Source organism: Chiroxiphia lanceolata, chromosome 7 (assembly GCF_009829145.1).
Source record: "Chiroxiphia lanceolata isolate bChiLan1 chromosome 7, bChiLan1.pri, whole genome shotgun sequence".
NCBI lineage: Eukaryota > Metazoa > Chordata > Aves > Passeriformes > Pipridae > Chiroxiphia > Chiroxiphia lanceolata.
In genome coordinates, this window is record NC_045643.1 from 14,847,262 (window position 1) to 14,864,331 (window position 17,070).

At 39.7% G+C, this 17,070-nt stretch overlaps 1 protein-coding gene across 1 annotated transcript in view; it reads right to left on the minus strand.

Annotated features, from left to right (window-relative positions):
- Positions 1-4,888: 4,888 nt before the first annotated feature.
- ITPRID2 (ITPR interacting domain containing 2) overlaps positions 4,889-17,070 on the minus strand; it is a 41,412-nt gene continuing 29,230 nt past the window's right edge. The window contains exons 12-18 of the mRNA XM_032693326.1: positions 16,424-16,504; positions 15,909-16,036; positions 14,734-14,884; positions 13,462-13,527; positions 12,388-12,801; positions 6,519-6,643; positions 4,889-6,136 (exon numbers count right to left, since the gene is read on the minus strand). Coding sequence (XP_032549217.1) covers positions 6,533-6,643; positions 12,388-12,801; positions 13,462-13,527; positions 14,734-14,884; positions 15,909-16,036; positions 16,424-16,504 — 951 coding nt within the window. The 3' untranslated portion in view covers positions 4,889-6,136; positions 6,519-6,532. The remainder of the gene's footprint in view (positions 6,137-6,518; positions 6,644-12,387; positions 12,802-13,461; positions 13,528-14,733; positions 14,885-15,908; positions 16,037-16,423; positions 16,505-17,070) is intronic.

Consider the following 17,070-nt stretch of genomic DNA (forward strand, 5'->3'; position numbering starts at 1 on the left):
CAATCAAAGACAAGGCTGCTGAGATGAGAATTCAAGGGTGTCTGTCCTGTACTCTCCTTACACAATTTCTGTTGTGGCTGTGTTACCTCACCTTCTCTGGTGTGGTCAGGGATCTACTGCAGCATCACCCTCGAGAGGAGAGGAGACCTGGAGTTCATTGTAAAGCCAACATATTTAAGAATTTGGCTCCTAATTTCACCAGGGCAGATGCAGAGAAGCACTAAGTTACAGCACCCTGATCTACTAGGCTGCCTTTTCAGAGCAAGGATTCAGCTTGAAAGTGGCACTTCTTCCAGTGCGTCTCTTAGGATACAGCTTTAATCCCCACTGTAGCCACTGATATGTGAGGGCCCTAACAAAGATATGTTGATTTGTGCATTCCTTGGGCACTCCAGCTTTCCTGGGCAGCTCCAGCAGCACTGGGGGAGAAATGCTGCAAAGCACATTGGCTTTCTGTTGCAGCCAAAAGGACCTCAGTGTGCCCCTTCCATCTGCCTTTTTCTAATAAACTGAGTTTCTTCCCTGCCTTTGTCTGTACAGAAGCATTAGCTTTACAGTTCTTGGTGTTGGTCATGAGCAGAAGAGACATGTACATTGTCTTTGCTGTGCACACCATAACTCTTCATGGACAGGTGCTAAAATCAGATGCAAGCCTTTCAAGAACAAAAAATGAGATATTCAAAATGACCCTAAAATTTTCTGTTCAAACCAGCTAAATACAGACATTGCAAACAAGGTGACTCCCACTGAGCTGCTGGAAACACAGTCTGCTATTTATGTACAGAAAATGCAAAGAATTTAAAATCTGCAAGGGTGGGAGAACACAGAGCAGATCACATCTGCCTCATGGGTACTAAGTGCTGCCACAGGCAAGACAAGAAGAATAACAGAAAGTTTTGTCAAGCAGTGACCAAGTCAGTGGGACTGATAATACCCTAACTCAAATTTCCATCACCAGTTCTCATCCACAGAACATCAGGCTTGGACTTGTTATTGTACTAGCTATATATGTGGATATGTAAAGCTTAGATAAGTAAAAAAAAAATACAACTATTTTTATTTATACAATCTCTTGTATAAATAATCAGTTTAAAGTAATTTTATCCAAGCACATAAGAACTGATGCTGTCTATTCCTGTCTTTCTCTGAAACTCACAGCTCTCCAGACTTTCAAGTAATGTACAAACATTTACTGTAAGGTCCTATCCACTACCATCAGTAGAATACACACCTCCAAAACATAGGAAATGAGTTGGATTAATGGAACATAATCTGATTAGATGGTCAAAAGATCCATGTGTAATATGGACTATAGTTCAATAGTGCAGAAACCAAAATTCTGGTACTGGTTTTAGGAAGGTATTTCAGCAGAAAGATATGCTAGAAATTGCTTCCTTACCAAAAATAGGGTAAGTCTAATACATTTTTCAATAAACAAAAGTGCAGGCAGTATATATAGGTTTTAGAATTAAATTATATTGTGTTATTTCCATATGAAATCTTTAATGCAAAAACTGACTACACAACTGAATTAAACAATTATATAAAATTGAGTTGTTACTGTAATTTTTTTTAAACAGAAGTTAAAATATAGAACACAGAGATGATGACAAAAGAACGAACTTTCACAGTTTCAGAGTCTGAGTTATAAAACTACTGTGTGAACACACACCAGCAGTCTGAAAATGAAAAGTCATCAACTGGCTATAAAAGCTCAATATGCCAAATTCAGAACATGTTTTTAAAATTCTCATTTTTGATTTTGAGACTCTTCAAATGTGCCTTATTTCTAGCCTTCTCCTCCCCCTCTGAGGACATGCTAAACCTAAAGAAGTCACAGCAAACCTCAAGATCCTGCCTGCAGCATCTGAAAGGGAGGGACTGAGCCAGCCGGATGTGTATCACTGGCACACCTGGAGGACAGTATCTAGGTTTTGGTGATCTGGAGAAGGTGGATGAGGCACAATTTTTTGTTATTCCCTACACAGGTGTTGTGTGCATCAGGAAAGGATTGCTCCACGAGTAGGACAAGCCAGGAGCCAAGGGCTACCACAGTTCACAGATTTCATAGGAAGCAGAACAGCTACTCACTCACTGAGGCAATTCTGGCTTTTCATTGTGCTGCTCTCTCATTGCTACCTTTTCATTACTTAACTGTTGTACAGGCTTTCTCTTTTTATCCTGACGATGAAAGAAAAAAATGTTTCTGTGTATATTCACCCATCACTCAGCAAGTATCTATGCAGAATCACCTATACAAGCTATATCAAACCATCAAGTGATTTTCATTTTTTTTAATTGTCTTCTATTTTTACAACTTTTATAACAATATTGTGCATTTTTATTTTACATCATGAATATGAAGGATTACCATCACATCTAAAATCACATATGAAAAATCAAAGTAAATTTGCTTTATGTCAAATTATGGATTTTCCTGAAAATCAAATCATGTATCATTTTTACATTATCATTTTAATTCAGAAGAAAGTGTTGCATTGGACTGAAACCATCTAATCAGCAATTATTCTTTTTTATGATGTCACCCAAGTTTCAGAATTCTAGGTTTGTTCCCTATTGAAAAAATCCTCCAAACCAAAATTTTTCCAGTAGTTTAGGTATGGTTTTGATTTATACTGCTAGTCATTACTTGAACTACTTCAGTTTCCAAACTGGGCTCTTGTTCCTTCTCCCTAATCAGGATCTTCCTGTGGCCAGTCTCACTGAAACAGATCTACCTGTGGTATAACAGAATGAAAATGTTCTGACCTATGCTGTATTTCCAGTGTAAGCCATTTGCTCAGCAGTACACAAAATCCAAAGGCAGTACACAAAATCCAAAGGCAGTACAAATCCTGCCCCTCAAGGCCAAGCAGAGCAGTACTTGTGAACATCGGTGACCGGACTGCATCAGCAAGGCTCTAAGTTGTCACCTTAAAAGAGAAGGCAATCAGAGTAAACTGGTGCTGAGAAAATGCTCAGTTTGGAGCATCTTGGGCATCACTTGCCTTCTAAATAAAGGTCGCCAAGGGCTTGCACACCACAGTTTTAGAGAAAGCAGAAGATACAGGGCAGCTTTCCCTCTGTGAAGGTCATGGTCAGCAAAAGTACCTGAAAGAGCTTCAAGACCACATCAATTCTTTTGGCAGAGGCAGGGCCACTTCCAGTCCTCTCCAAACAGTGTTGCAGAAACTACCAGCAGCAGGAGCCTCTCCTGCTTCATACTCACCCCTGGCCCTGTAGCTGGCTCTGTGGCCATCCTCAGTCCTTTCCTTTCCAGGTCTCAGACACACGGTGCTGTGGGCGAGTGGCTGCAGTACCTCACAGGCATTGCAGCACTAACTCAAATGGTGTGGGGGGCTGCTCCCGCCTTTCCAGCTATTGCCTCCATCTTCTGAATGCTGAGATGCCTCCACATTTCAGCAGAGGTGATTTTTGTAGCTTTTCACTGCAACAGTGGGGGCTAGAAACATGCTTACTCACCTCAAAACCAACAGAAACAAACAAACAAATAAAAATCCTCCAAGAACTAGGCCCACAAAACTCTGCCTGATTTGAGCTGTGCCACAGACACAGCTCTGCAGCAGGCTAAAGACCATTCTGTCTTGGTACTAACAGGGATGCAGCTGTAATCGACCCACAGAAAAGGGCTAGCTCTCAGGATTTCAAAAATATGGCCCTTGGCTTTATATTAGAGTCATAGAGTCACAGAATCAGCCAACTGGATGCAGCATCATTCACCACCACTCTCTGGGCCCAGCCATCCAGACAGTTTTTAACCCAGCAAAGAGTACACCTGTCCAAGCTGTGGGCTGCCGGCTTCTCCAGGAGAATGCTGTGGGAGACAGTATCAAAGGCTGACTACATCCACAGTCTTTCCCTCATCCATTAGGCAGGTCACCTGGTCCTAAAAAGAGATCATGTTGGTTAAGCAGAACGTACCTTTCCTAAATCCATGTGGGCTGGGCCTGATCCTCTGGTTGTCCCGTATGTGACATGTGACTGCACTCGAGATGATCTGTTCCATAACCTTCTCCACCACTGAGGTCAGGGTGACAGGTCCACAGTTCCCAGGATCCTCCTTCAGACCCCTCTTATAGATGGGTGTCACACTGGAACTTTTCTGCTTAACCAGAACTGATGATAAATGACGGAGAGTAGCAAGTGGTTTGGTAAGCTGGCAACCTCTGCTCGACTGCCACTAGGTCTTGAAATGCTTTCCTTCATCACTCCGTGAGTGCCACAGTTGCCACCTTTCTTGGAAAGCCGCTGTGAGTAGCACATGGGCACAGGACCTACGTTAGTGGTTGAGTGTGCTAATTATCTAGCTAGGGGACAAGGGGAGCATCTGCTGATGCAAGTATTTGAGCAGGTTTCGGGTTTGTGCATTAGCAAAGGAAGGTTGCAAGCACTTGGGTCTGGCTGGCTGATCTCCTGTGGCATTCTGGAATGGAATTGTGTACTCATTCAAGCTGCCAAGCAAAGCAGGTATCTACTGCAGCTTACTACCTCATATACAGATAGCCATGTGTAAGTGCTGTCAGGGTTTATATTTCAATTTTTAAGCATGCAGAATAAGGTATTCAAGACAGTTCCAGCTCTACTCACAGGGACAAACTCTGAGGAGAGGTCAAGACTAATCAAATTCTTGGAGCCACAACAGAGGCCAATGATTTTAAGAGTGTGGTTTTAAGGGCTAACATTGCTCTCAAATTTATATCTCACATTTCCTATGCATGAAGGGTCCCTTGAACATCTGAAAGCTTTTGGAAACCCAAGTCCCGAGCTTTCTTGCTGTTCTCCAGTCTATGTACTGTTTGATCAAATCTATGTTACTTATTTTGCCTAAGAGTAAACCATGCACAATGAAAAACACTGACACAGATTATAGGCAAAATAAATATTTTATTGGTTTAATATACACCTTTTTAAAGAAATCAGCCCTTGTGTGTCTTCCTAACACAATTAAAAATTTTATAAACTTTTTCATATAATATTGTAATATTTGAAACTATTTTTGATTTAAGACCTTGACATAGTGTAAAGAGTTTTAGTGGATGGAAATGGTAAAGGAGTGAAGAGATTTCAAGCACAGCCAAAAGGGATATTACATATCCACTAAATGTCTATTTGACCACATAAAAACTCCAATGACTTCCAATTTGCTCCATTGGAACAAATGCATATTCACCAGGCTAACTGAAAATATAGTCAGTGAGGGATGGAGAAGGAAAAGAGATTTTTTCCATTTTCCCCATAATACAAGCAAGGTCATTCATCCATTCCAAGTTGCAAATCCTAATTGCTTTCAGAAGATCAGTACTTTTATTGCATTTTGGTTAATATGAAGCAGAAGAGAACTTCTCTTGGTATGACTGCAAGCAGTCAACACCAAAAAAAACAACACAGTGCTTAAATAAGGCACTTTCCTATAGAGGGATGAGTAAACAGTAAGGAAGCAAACAAAATTAGTTAAAAGTTATCTTCTACACAGAGATAAGGCTTTCAGTGTCAGAACTTTAAGTAGTTTTAAGTAACCTCATGTCATTCTACCACTCTGCTAATAGTAACCGCCCCAAGAATTAACAGCAATTTTTATGACAGGATTGTTTCCTTCCTCTGAAGTGGCACTAAGTAACAGCAGTGGAAACCATTATTGGTTATTTCAAGCTCTTAAAGTGGATCAGTTATTGCACAATAAATACCTCATAGAGGTCAGTGTTTGGGGAGGAGGGTTGTTGTGGGAGTTTTTTTCTATTTTTTTTTTAAAAAGTTAGGTTGAATGCGTACGTGTTATCTATAAATTGGTTATGTCTGGAAATCTTCAAGTTTCATGATGCATCATTAGACAAAGAAATTAGCTACATAAAAATTTACAACAGGGACATACAAATAAATAAAAAACCTTTCAGAGCGCCACAATTTTCTTGATGTTTTAAGGAAAGTAATGAACTAGTTAAAGTGTCTAAGTCTTTACAGATGAACTCAAGGAAAGGTACACACCACAGAACCAAACGTCGAACACAGTAGCCTATCTCAGCAGCTTTAACACCTCCTGAAGCAAAAACAACTTGACACTTTCACCAGTGTGTGCTGCCCAAAGCAGAATCCCACAGCATTTCCGACTATATCCAACCTTACAGAAAAAAAAAAGGCAAGATGAAGATCTAAATTAGATTTTTGGAAGTCCGCTTGTTATGTTTAAGTATGTATTTTTATAATATTAATATCTAAGGCAGGTAAACTACAGAAATCCTCTTGCATGATGCATTCACATTCAAAGTCATCACAGAGCATACTAAAACTAAAAATCGAGGACAGTAGAACAGGCCAACTAAAAACCAGCTGATTTTCCAAAGCTATCCAGGATTATCAGTATTCTCTTTATTTAATGAACTTCAATTTTGATCACTTGTGTTTCAAGGGCAAAATGCAAATAAAGGGAGGTTTAAGTTAACAGTGATATTTTATACGATAAAAAAAATAAAATCTGGTTCTTGCAGATGCCCAAAGATTACCTGTAGTACCAGTTTCATGGCTGTGCATCTTGTTTTGCAGTTGCAGATCTGCCTTGGGGTGATACAGCTGCTAACAATCCACTTACTATTTCTCGTCTTATTTCACCAACAATAGATTCCTTGATCTGAAAGGGATTAGCCGAAGTTTTAAGGTCAGTAAGTTATATAACCAATGGATAAAACTAAATGATATTGCAGATGTGTTTGACACTATCAACATATGAAAGCATACGCCACCAAAAAGCCAACTTTCAAAAAATGCAAATGGAAAAACATTAGAAGAATGGAAAAACAACTAAGTAATTTTGAAGTTCTTGCCAATCATATAAATGAAAACCAAACTAGTTCTATTTTTCCATATGGTAAATATATTTATGTTTTACACTTAGGATAACTGGTTTTATGTTAAGAAAAAATACATTTCAACTATGCAAAGTTCTGAAAATAGCATTTCAGGATCAAAAGCACTCCAAATGCATTGCTTCTTGACAAGTTGTTATTCTCCTGAAAAGGAAGGCAGGACTGATCTACCTCACAAATGGAGTATAACATCAGCTGTTGTTTTCGTGTAATTCAAAAGGAGATGAATCCTAATCACATACTTACAGCAGGAAAGACAAACAGAGAACTTCAAGAGTTGCTTACATCATCAGTTGACCACCGGGATGTGATCTATGCAAGCAAAGGCTATTTTTCATGGGATCGCGACAAAGCATTTTTCCATTAAGTTTTATATAAAACACACCTAGGAGTTTCTAGTAGCAGGCATCTGACTGTGGCTGAGGTTAGAACAAAGGAAGAGCAGAGCGCTGATGGCTACAGTAAAGGAAACAAAGGAGAAAAGGAGGTAAAACAGTTCTACAAGAGCATATTATGCTGGAAAAGAGCAGGGCATAACAAAGAAAAATACTATGGGCTTCTTGCAAGTATAAGAAATCTGTGGCACCAACTATTTTTTTTGGATAGTCTTCAGGAGGGACAAATCAGATGCAGTTCCAAGGACTGGGGAGAACGACTGTGAGAGGGTGCAGTGGGGTAAGAGTCAGAGCCTGGCCCAGAGTCACACACAGAAGCACTCATCAGCTCAGTTAAGCAACACACTTTTCTTTTTCTTGTAAGCCTCCCCTTTTCCTGGTGCGTCAAAAGGATTAAGCAAAACGTCAGAAGGGTGGCAGCAGCATTAGCAACAGGTTGTTTATCCCTTGTTCTCTTTGGCAGGCAGTTCAATTCCTAAACCATTAGTGGCAAAGTTCCTCATTTCATTACTACTTTGCATCAAGCAGAAATTCAGAGACTATAATATTACTGGGAAACAGCTTTGCAGTTGGGTTGTTTGCTGATGAACAGACAAAAGAGAAGCCAGTGTGTAATAGGACCTGTTTTACTGTCAGCTGAAAGTCCAGAGGATGTCTATGCTGATACATACACATAAATGTACAAAGCTTTAGAATCACTGTCAGTGTAGTAAAGGCTTTGGGATTTAGAAATGCAGGCACAAGAAAACCTGCACAGGGTACCCCAACTGTCCAGCAGGCCACAGTCATAAGTGAGCCCCTGTGTTCTCTCCATTTTTCTTCTTCAGTATCACATGGGGTGGTTCTGTGAGTGTGCTACAAAACAGTCATTCCGTGCCCTTCTATCAACAGACAGACAAAAATAAACCTCACTTTCCAAAGAAAACTGATAAAAGCTTCCCAAATTAGCAAATAAATGGTCTAGTATGACAGACAGTCTTGTGACAAGAGACTGGAAGCAAAGTAGCTCCTGTTCTATTCTCAGCTCTTCCAACAACTTCTGGCTTGACCTTGGTGCCATTTGAGCCCTCTGCTTCTCACCTTCCTGTCTGGATGGTAACTAGGCCACCCTCCACTGCTTTTTTTCACTGCCACTGCTTCCTCCTCCCTCTCCAGCCTCAGCAAGGTCATTCCTGTGTGATGAGCACAGCACTGATTCCTGCAGTGACTCAGTACCACGCGTGTGTCATGACCAATGGCCAATATTTGTCTTTTCCCTTAAAAATCACTTAGGGCAAGGTGCACATTCTATTTGCTCTGCAGAAGACACAGCCTGCTGCCAAGGCTTCCTCTGTACGAAAGACAGAAAAGCAGTCAATGAATGCTCCATCAGCTATTTTTAGCGGCTGAATGAAAAATGATCATTTGAAAGAGGAGAGAACCACTCATTTATGGTACATATACTACATTGGTACAACACTAATATTCAATATTGCAATGATGACATAGCACCACATTCACAGATAGTTTTACAACAGTAAACCAGTGATCTTTCTCCCAAGTAAAGAGTTACCATTACTGTAATATGTTGCTGCTTAATAAAGAACTGACTGTGAGTGAAATGTGCCACTGTGTCAATTCTGGAGATTGGTGTTCTTCATCTACTAATGACAAACGGGAACAAGGCTTTTCACAGTCCTCCTGCTTCTGATCTTGAGGTACATTTCCTATAATTAAAAGTATTATTTTCTACTCTATTTTCTTCCTGTGCCACCTCTTCATGGCAGCAGCTAGCAAGTTTTTATGCTCAAGATAGTAAGATGAGGAAACCGACACTTGCACACAGGAAGTATGAACAACTGACATATATTTTTGATCAATATTGAGCTAACACAGATTTGAATGGAAAATGGAAAGGAAGATTCTCTATCAGACCATCTCTCTCTCATAAAGACTCATTACAGCCTCTTAAAACAGATGTTGACAGGAAAATCATACATTTCTTTATAATGTAACTTCATTGACATTTACAATGGAGAACCATTGGCAAAAGCAAAACTTCCATTGCTCTTAAGCAGAAAGCTTTTCAAACTTCCACATTTTTAAAACTGGAGAAGAGGACAATGAGAGGGCCTGGTGGCACTCCTAGGGACACTGTGACCTACAAGTAAAGCAATAAGTACTTCATGTGAGACTCCAGTGGAGGTTAAGCTGTATTTTCATCAAAACAAGAGAGCTACTATTTGGCATTTTATCATTTCATGTTGTTGGATGTTTTCCTGTGAGAGTTAGTCCATTAATGCTAGAAGTTAACACCATGGGATTTTTTAATGTCAGCAAATAGTTACAGGTCAAAGCTCACACGCATTACAGCCCACCCAGGCATATCACACCCACTGCCTCACTTTTCTTTCCCCAACACAAGGTCACGCAGCTACAGAGAATGGGAGGAACAAGCAAGGGTTTAATATTTGTGAGTGCATACATCAGGAATGCATCCTACCAGATTTCATTCTTTTGACAATGAAACTGGAATTCCTTTGCTAACAACAGGGTTACTTAAGCAAGGCATATTTCAATTTATGTTCTGTTTTAGCTCTTATGAAATACAAAAGGTTTTCCTGACCAATGTTTAAAAGCATGTTCTGGGTCTGCAAAATATACCAGGTGCTTTGAGCCAATGCATCTCCACTTTGACCTGCAAAACTTATCCTGAGAATCTTGAGCTGATATGAAAACCACTGCCAATGAAGTTAAACTGAAGGACAATCTCTCTGTGTGCTCAAACATTTACAAAGTGACTCAAGTTCAGTTATTTGCTGACTACTCATCTTTGAATAGTAGCCTCTCAGTTCAGTGTGGATTCTTTCAGCATTACAATGTCCTCAGTGCCACACAACCCAAATAACAATCTCTGTGCAAAGAGTACGCAACTTTATTTGCTATCAATTAATGAAGCTAAAGAGGAACTTTCACACAGGCTAACCTTAGAGAAAATATTGACTGAAATAACTCCGTCCTTTGGCTCCAGCTCTCTTTATTGTCTTTGCTGGCTTTTGCAGGATATTGGAATTCCAGTTCTCCTTCCTATCTCAGTTTTTCCTTTAGCAACCCTCCCCCATGACACCCTCCCCTGTTACACAGCCTGTATACGTACACATACAAATGCCCCATTCTGGCTTCACCGCAAAATCAGCAGCAAAGTGCAAGGTGTAACAAATATCTCATGTGAAAGTCCCTGAGCATTAGGCAAGGAATCTCTTCAAAAAGACATGAAAAAAAGAATGAACCAGAAAGAGAGAGAATTTGGGATGTCTGGGATTATTTTATGGTATCTCCAAAACAAGGCCTTTCTCAAGACTCCTTCCAACCCTAGCTACTTTAGAGAAGATGGCAGCAGGAGGATAACAGAGATCAAGACATCTGAATGTTTGCCACTGTCTCATTCTTCCCTTGACTTTCAAAGTAGAGGCGAACATTGCAGCATCACAAAGTCCACTGTAAAGATCAGTGATGGCCAGGTGTTCAGATCCTAATACCAAGTACAGGTCTGGTGGTACCTCACTGTGAGCTGACTGCAGTACCCTTCCTTCCACAGGATAATGCCACCTTCCATAACTCATCTCACTGACTCTAATGGGGCTATTGATGGGATGAAGCACTCACTACTCAGCATGATAAGGCTACTTACTGAAAGCTGGTCTCCATTTCACCTCACTGCCAGTCTTCACCCTCTTAACCCCAGATGGTTAATGCTTGTGGCTATGCATTATTCTTTGCACTCCCAGCTCTGGTTATTTATGGAGTTGATCAAAGGTAAACAAAGTAAATATCTTTGCATGCTTTGAGCTATTCAGAACACTCCTTGATAATGCTTTACTGCTTCACAATCTCACTGTAAAGTGCCTACACATAGCAAAGCCCACAGTTAGTCAGCCAAGAAAACATCTCTACTTTGCAGAGACAGACCCAGCAGACTCTTGTCATCAGATGATGAGTAAAAGTCTACCTTATGGTCTAGTACACTGCCTCTTTCTGCACTAAGAGAAGAGGGGTGAAAATGTGGAAAAAGATTCCCCTGGGACTACAGTTCTTGTTTTATCATGAGATGAGTGGCCTGCATCTCATCTGTTTTAAAGACAAAACTAAGGCAAAGCTGGTTCCAATGACAGCCTCAACAAAGGCAGATCTGGAAGGTACCACAGTGTTACAGCCTGGCCTGTTCTACATTTCTAGGTGTGACACCTTGCCTGTCTTTTAAGTGGTTTATGGCAGAGCCATGCGAAACCTTTAAGGGACAAGCTAAAGGCTAAGGGTCCAATGACCCTCAGCCAAAGGCTAAAACCCACAGGTTCTCAATTCCCATTTCTGTATTCACAGCAGAGTTCACTCCACTTTTTCACAGGCACTTCCTTTCACAACAAGTAGTTTCTTCGGCTTCCTTTTCCCATTTATTTTACTTGCCAGAAAGCAGATCATGCCACTAACAAACAAAACACACAGTTTTAGTCCTGTTTTTTAACCTGGCCTACAGGAAAAATAACCAAGCACTCTCCACTTTCATTGACTGCCAATAAAAGTAGTCCAATAGGATTGGTCCAACATCAGTCTTAAAGTCTGAAATAACTTCTCATCTGCCTTCAGCTTGCTTTACTTATATTCTACAGTCCTTAGAGGTTGGGGTAGAGGGACTAGGAAAGTATATTTACCATTTACTACAGCGTTGTTTCAGAAACATTATTTCACCATTCGAATTAACTCCAACTTGGCATTTTAGCAAGCAAATATGACAGAAATTTTTTTCTTGGCAATCTGAAATACTACTGCTTGCTTACTTAACCAAGTAGTTGAGATGACAAGTTCTTTGCCACCCAGATTTATAGTAGCAACTAGCTATTAATTTATGTGCTAACCGCTATCACTGAATAAAACATCTGCTGTTTGCACATGAATATAACTGTGGCTTGAACACCTAGTGACAAATTCTGAGCCTTCAGACACAGTGCAGTAACAGTACAGAGGCGTGGCTTGAGAGGGAAGAGAATATGCCAGTGGACAGGAGTTACAGCCAGTCTGTCTTTAGGTTTCAGTAAACGCTGCTCAAACATCCCATATCTCAGCCCTTCCTTCCTCACCTCCCGTATGACTTGTTGCAGTTCCTCCTGCTCCACAGTTTTGTGGATTTCATCAACTGAAGGCATGAGAGGGACTTTTTCAAGTTGGTGCTCCACCTCTGGCTTGGGGTCTGCAAGCTCCTCAGAGCTTTCCACCGGCTGTCCAGTGCCTGCTCTCACTGGGGGAGTTGGTGTTAAGGCAACAGAGGCTCGGTACAACTTCTTGCTTTGACTCTTAGACTTTCCTGTTAGTTCAGAGGATCCAACACCAGCTTTTCTACCTGTGTGGCCAGAGCACACTGAAGAGGAATCCGAGTTTCCATGGGAGAATACGGACTCTGTACCCTCTGCTGGGAGAGTTTCCAGTCCAAGATCTCCCAGTCCCAAACCCAGTTCAGACTTCAGAAATGACTGCTCTCGAATAAGTTCGGAAACCTAGGGATTCATAAAAGAAACAGTCGTGAATAAGCATACAAAGAAAGTCACATACAAACACAACTATGTTTTCTTGCTATTTATTTAATCACTTACTCATTCCTTCCATGTAACAAATACAGCTATAAAATAAATACATGCTTTGCCTTTATGACTGCAACAAAGAGGATAATAAAAAGGAATGTGCTTTTTTGAAAGCCAACATAAATAAAAATTGTGGCAGTTCCCCAAGCCACTGACTTTTGCAATACTTATACATCTTGCCAGAGCCATTGACAGAGACACACGTAAGTGTTTTTGTTTGTTTGTTCTTTTCTTTCTGCAGTTTTTGAATTACTTGTTTTCAGTAGCATAAAATGCACAGAAATCTAAAAGATAATTTTCCCTAGAAAAATTCACCCTGTAGCCATTGTATCAACTAAATGCAAACAACATCTCACTTCTACATATTCCTCTTAAAAGCAAACAAGACTTTACAGTTACTTATGCCTATAGTTAAATTTGCTTAAGGAAAACTGCAGTTGTTCTCAACAAAGCTATTCAAGGCAGTAAAGTATTTCTCAAATTATGTGTCGAATTATTCTCCTGCAATCTTTTTTAAAGTAAACTCTTTGCGGTTCTTTTTCTCTGTAAAACATACAGTACACAACAATTACTTACTGGTTCAATGACATTCAATGGAGACGGACATGACAGATTATCAGCACTTCTGCTTCCATACATACCCTGAAAAATTAAGTCAAGTTAATGCACTGAGGATTGTTTAGAGCTGTCAGAAGCTACTATATAAACATGCTGCATCTCAGACAATTTTCTGTAAAACCAGAAATCTGGAAACAGGAAGCAAAGCTGGTTGGAGAAAGTTTATTTCAGTAATTTTTAAAGCTGGCCCTCTTCTGTGAAAGGATTTACAAATAAAAAGATATTTATATGGGTCAAAGAATGCAAGTTTGGCTTGAGATCACAGTAATACCATATTTCCCTGTTCTTGGGTTTCAATTTTTTTCCTATGACAAAATACTGAAGAGGAAGATGTGTCCTGTGCCTGTCCTGTTTCTACAGAAGAGGATTGGCTGAGAAAGAGGAATGAAACCCAGGAAGAACATATAATACTTTTTGTCTGTGCTTCTTTTGTTTGGCTGACGACAGACTTGCAGAAAAAAGAGGAACAGTCTTCCATTGAGTGAAAAATAGGAGAAAGTACATTGCCATGCCACCAATAAACATACACAAGCGTCTCTTTTATTCCCCCTTCTGCTTCTGGGCAGTGTTTGTGGGAGCAGAGCTTCTCCCACTGCTTTACAGGGAGTCATATGTTCATCTCAAAGAGCTACAGAAAGCAATAGAGGAAAAAACTGAAGATGACAAATGGATTTTCCTGGGGGTTTTTTGTGCCATGGATTGACAGAAGTAGAGCGAAAGAACGCTCCATTTATTGGGAGAGAAATGTTGTGAATTTCTCATCTCTCTGATGAGAAAATCAGTGTAGAGAAATGCCAGAAAGACTATCACCATCCCCCAATTATTGTAGATGTGAGCACTGCCTACCAAAACTGAGAATTCAGGGCCATGACAAGGAAAAAGAAGAAACCACTGATGGAAGAGGTCCGCCTCTTAGACCTAAAACCTCAGAAAGTATATGTTGATACTTATTATCACCAAGAAAGTCACACACCTTTTTCCCAAGATGAAATGCAGACTGAAAATAAGAAAATATGACCCCTGATAATACACACAGCCTCATCAGATTCCCCAGATATCATCCCACTTTCAGAGTTTTAAGAGTTATGAGTTATTATTTGTCCCTGCTCATTGCAGGAGGGTTGGGCTAGATGACCTTTAAAGGTCCTTCCCAGCCCAAACTATTCCATGACTCTATGATGAACATTACACTGAGAAAACACATAATGTTGTTGTAAAAATAATACTTACTATGTGTGTCTGAGGTCTGTAAGGTGAAGACATGTGCAGACTTCTCAGCTGGTCTTCCAAAGCAAGCAGGCGTTCTTCTAACTGCATCTCTAACTCCTGTAGCTCCATGCGGACAGACTTTCTCAGGCCCTGTAGCTGATCAGCTTCATATCTACACCAAGACCATCACAAAAAGAACAAAGTATTCACTGCACTCAGCTGCACACCGCAAAGGGACAACTGAGCAGGACAGTCCCATGAGTAAAGGACTTCATACAAGAGAACTCAAAGTGGAACACAGAAAACTCATGGAAAATTTTCATAGTGAAATTAGCTGAACGCCTAAATGGAACAGAAGTCTTTCTCCACTTATAGAAAATATATATGTTTTCAAGGAGAAAACAAAACAACACAGTGTATCACAGAATATTCTCCAAAAATTTTAGCTTTAAATATGTGCAAGCCAAAGAAATCAGCATTTATACATATATCTAATCAAACTCAATTTAAAACTGATAAGAACAACAACCACAGAGCAATTCACGTCTTACTTCTCCTGTGTTGTTATAGATTCCCTAGCAGTTGCAGGAAGCCATTGTTCAAGTACAATCTAACTGATTTCAAACACGTTTACTTTCAAAATGATAGGTCAAGAGCTGATTCAACTAAACTAAATATATAAAAGCAGTTTTAAAAATTAATCCACCTCATACTGAAACTTATGGTGAGCACAAACACATGGAGTTAGAATATGACTGCCATGTGTAGCCTGCCCAGTAGCCACTGAAAGTTGGAAAAGTATCTGACTGCTACAATGTTCATTCTTATTTCCACCTACAAAGACGGGTGGGGGGAGAGATCTAAGATAAAAATCTTTAAGACTTTTTCTGCTGCAATACCCTTTGTTCAAGTACCCTGTCATAAAAGTCCTTAAAATCTGCAGCTGTAGAATCACTTTGGAGAAAGGATGAAGAAAAAAAAAAATCATCAATTAACAGAAATAGAGGTTAGAAGAAACAAAAAGTAAAAAACTAGAATGAAGAAATAGAGTAAACAAGGTTTGGCAAAAGCTCAGCTTTAATATTGTTCAAATTGAAACTAATAGATTTCTTGCTCTGATTTCAGGGGCAGCGACATATTTCCTGATACACCAGCATATTTTCTCTTTTTTTTTTTTTTTTTAAAGATCATTTTACCTTTCCTCTTCTGTCATGTGCTGATAAACTGTGGTCTGTTGACGCAACATAGTCAATTCTAAATCCATCATCTGGGTTCTGAATAAGTTGAGATTTCTCCTCACCACTTGTAGCTCCTGGAAAGTATTCTTGGGAGGGAGAGAGGGGGGAAACACAAAAATTAATTACATGGGAAAAATTAAAATAAGTTTGGATCCTGTAACAACATTTTCCCAAATGAGCCCTTTGAGTTAACAGCACCTCAGCAACTTCAGCATACAATGGAAGTTGCCTGTTGTGTGTTCACAATTTTTCAAGAAAACAACATTTTCAGCTGTATCATACAAACAAACACGTGAAGGGGTTTCTATGTATTTAAATTAATTCCCTTTTAACATTATTTGCAGGATGAAGCCTTCTGTTATCTCTTGAGAGCAAAGACAAGAAACTGCCCAAAGTTAGCACAATCTGTGATACATTTAGGATGTTTCTTCATATTCAGTTTTTACTCAGTACCATTACATAGGCTCACTTACTTCATAGAGAGGTAGAATAGATGATCTCTGAGTACTGTAACCAGTGGCAGCTGAAAGATCCTGACCCCTCATCACTGGGTACTAGGGAAGAAACAAACGATTTGAAATGGGAAAGTCAACCATCTCATTTATGAACTCATCCTCTCAAATGTGCAGACACTTCAAAAGCAGCCACTGTTAAAACACATCCCTTCTGGCATTGAAATTTCTGCTATGTAAATACTGTGGCAGGAATAGGAAACCTTAAAAAATGGCAGCACAACCTCTTAAGTAATGCATGTGCACCAAAGCTCTGCAATGCAACTGTGCTGTGGTTGAAAAACCAAATTAATCCTGTCTGACACAGTGAGCAGAAAAAAAACTAAGTTTTTCTGCACAAAGTATTTTATGCCTGAAAACTCAGTAGTCTAAACTGTCTTAGCTAATGATAAAAAGAACAACTTCAAAACCAGAACTGAGCAAATTAAACTGTGTCCTATTTTTAAATCATGATTACAGTCATATTTGTTGTGGGATTTTCCTCAGTTCTTAGTTTGGGGGGTTTTTGTTCATTTTGGTTGTTAGTCTCATTCCATTGCCTACATCCAAAGAGCCCTGCTTGCTAATGATCTCTCACTAAAACAAGATTGTTGAAGAATTTCTATTTG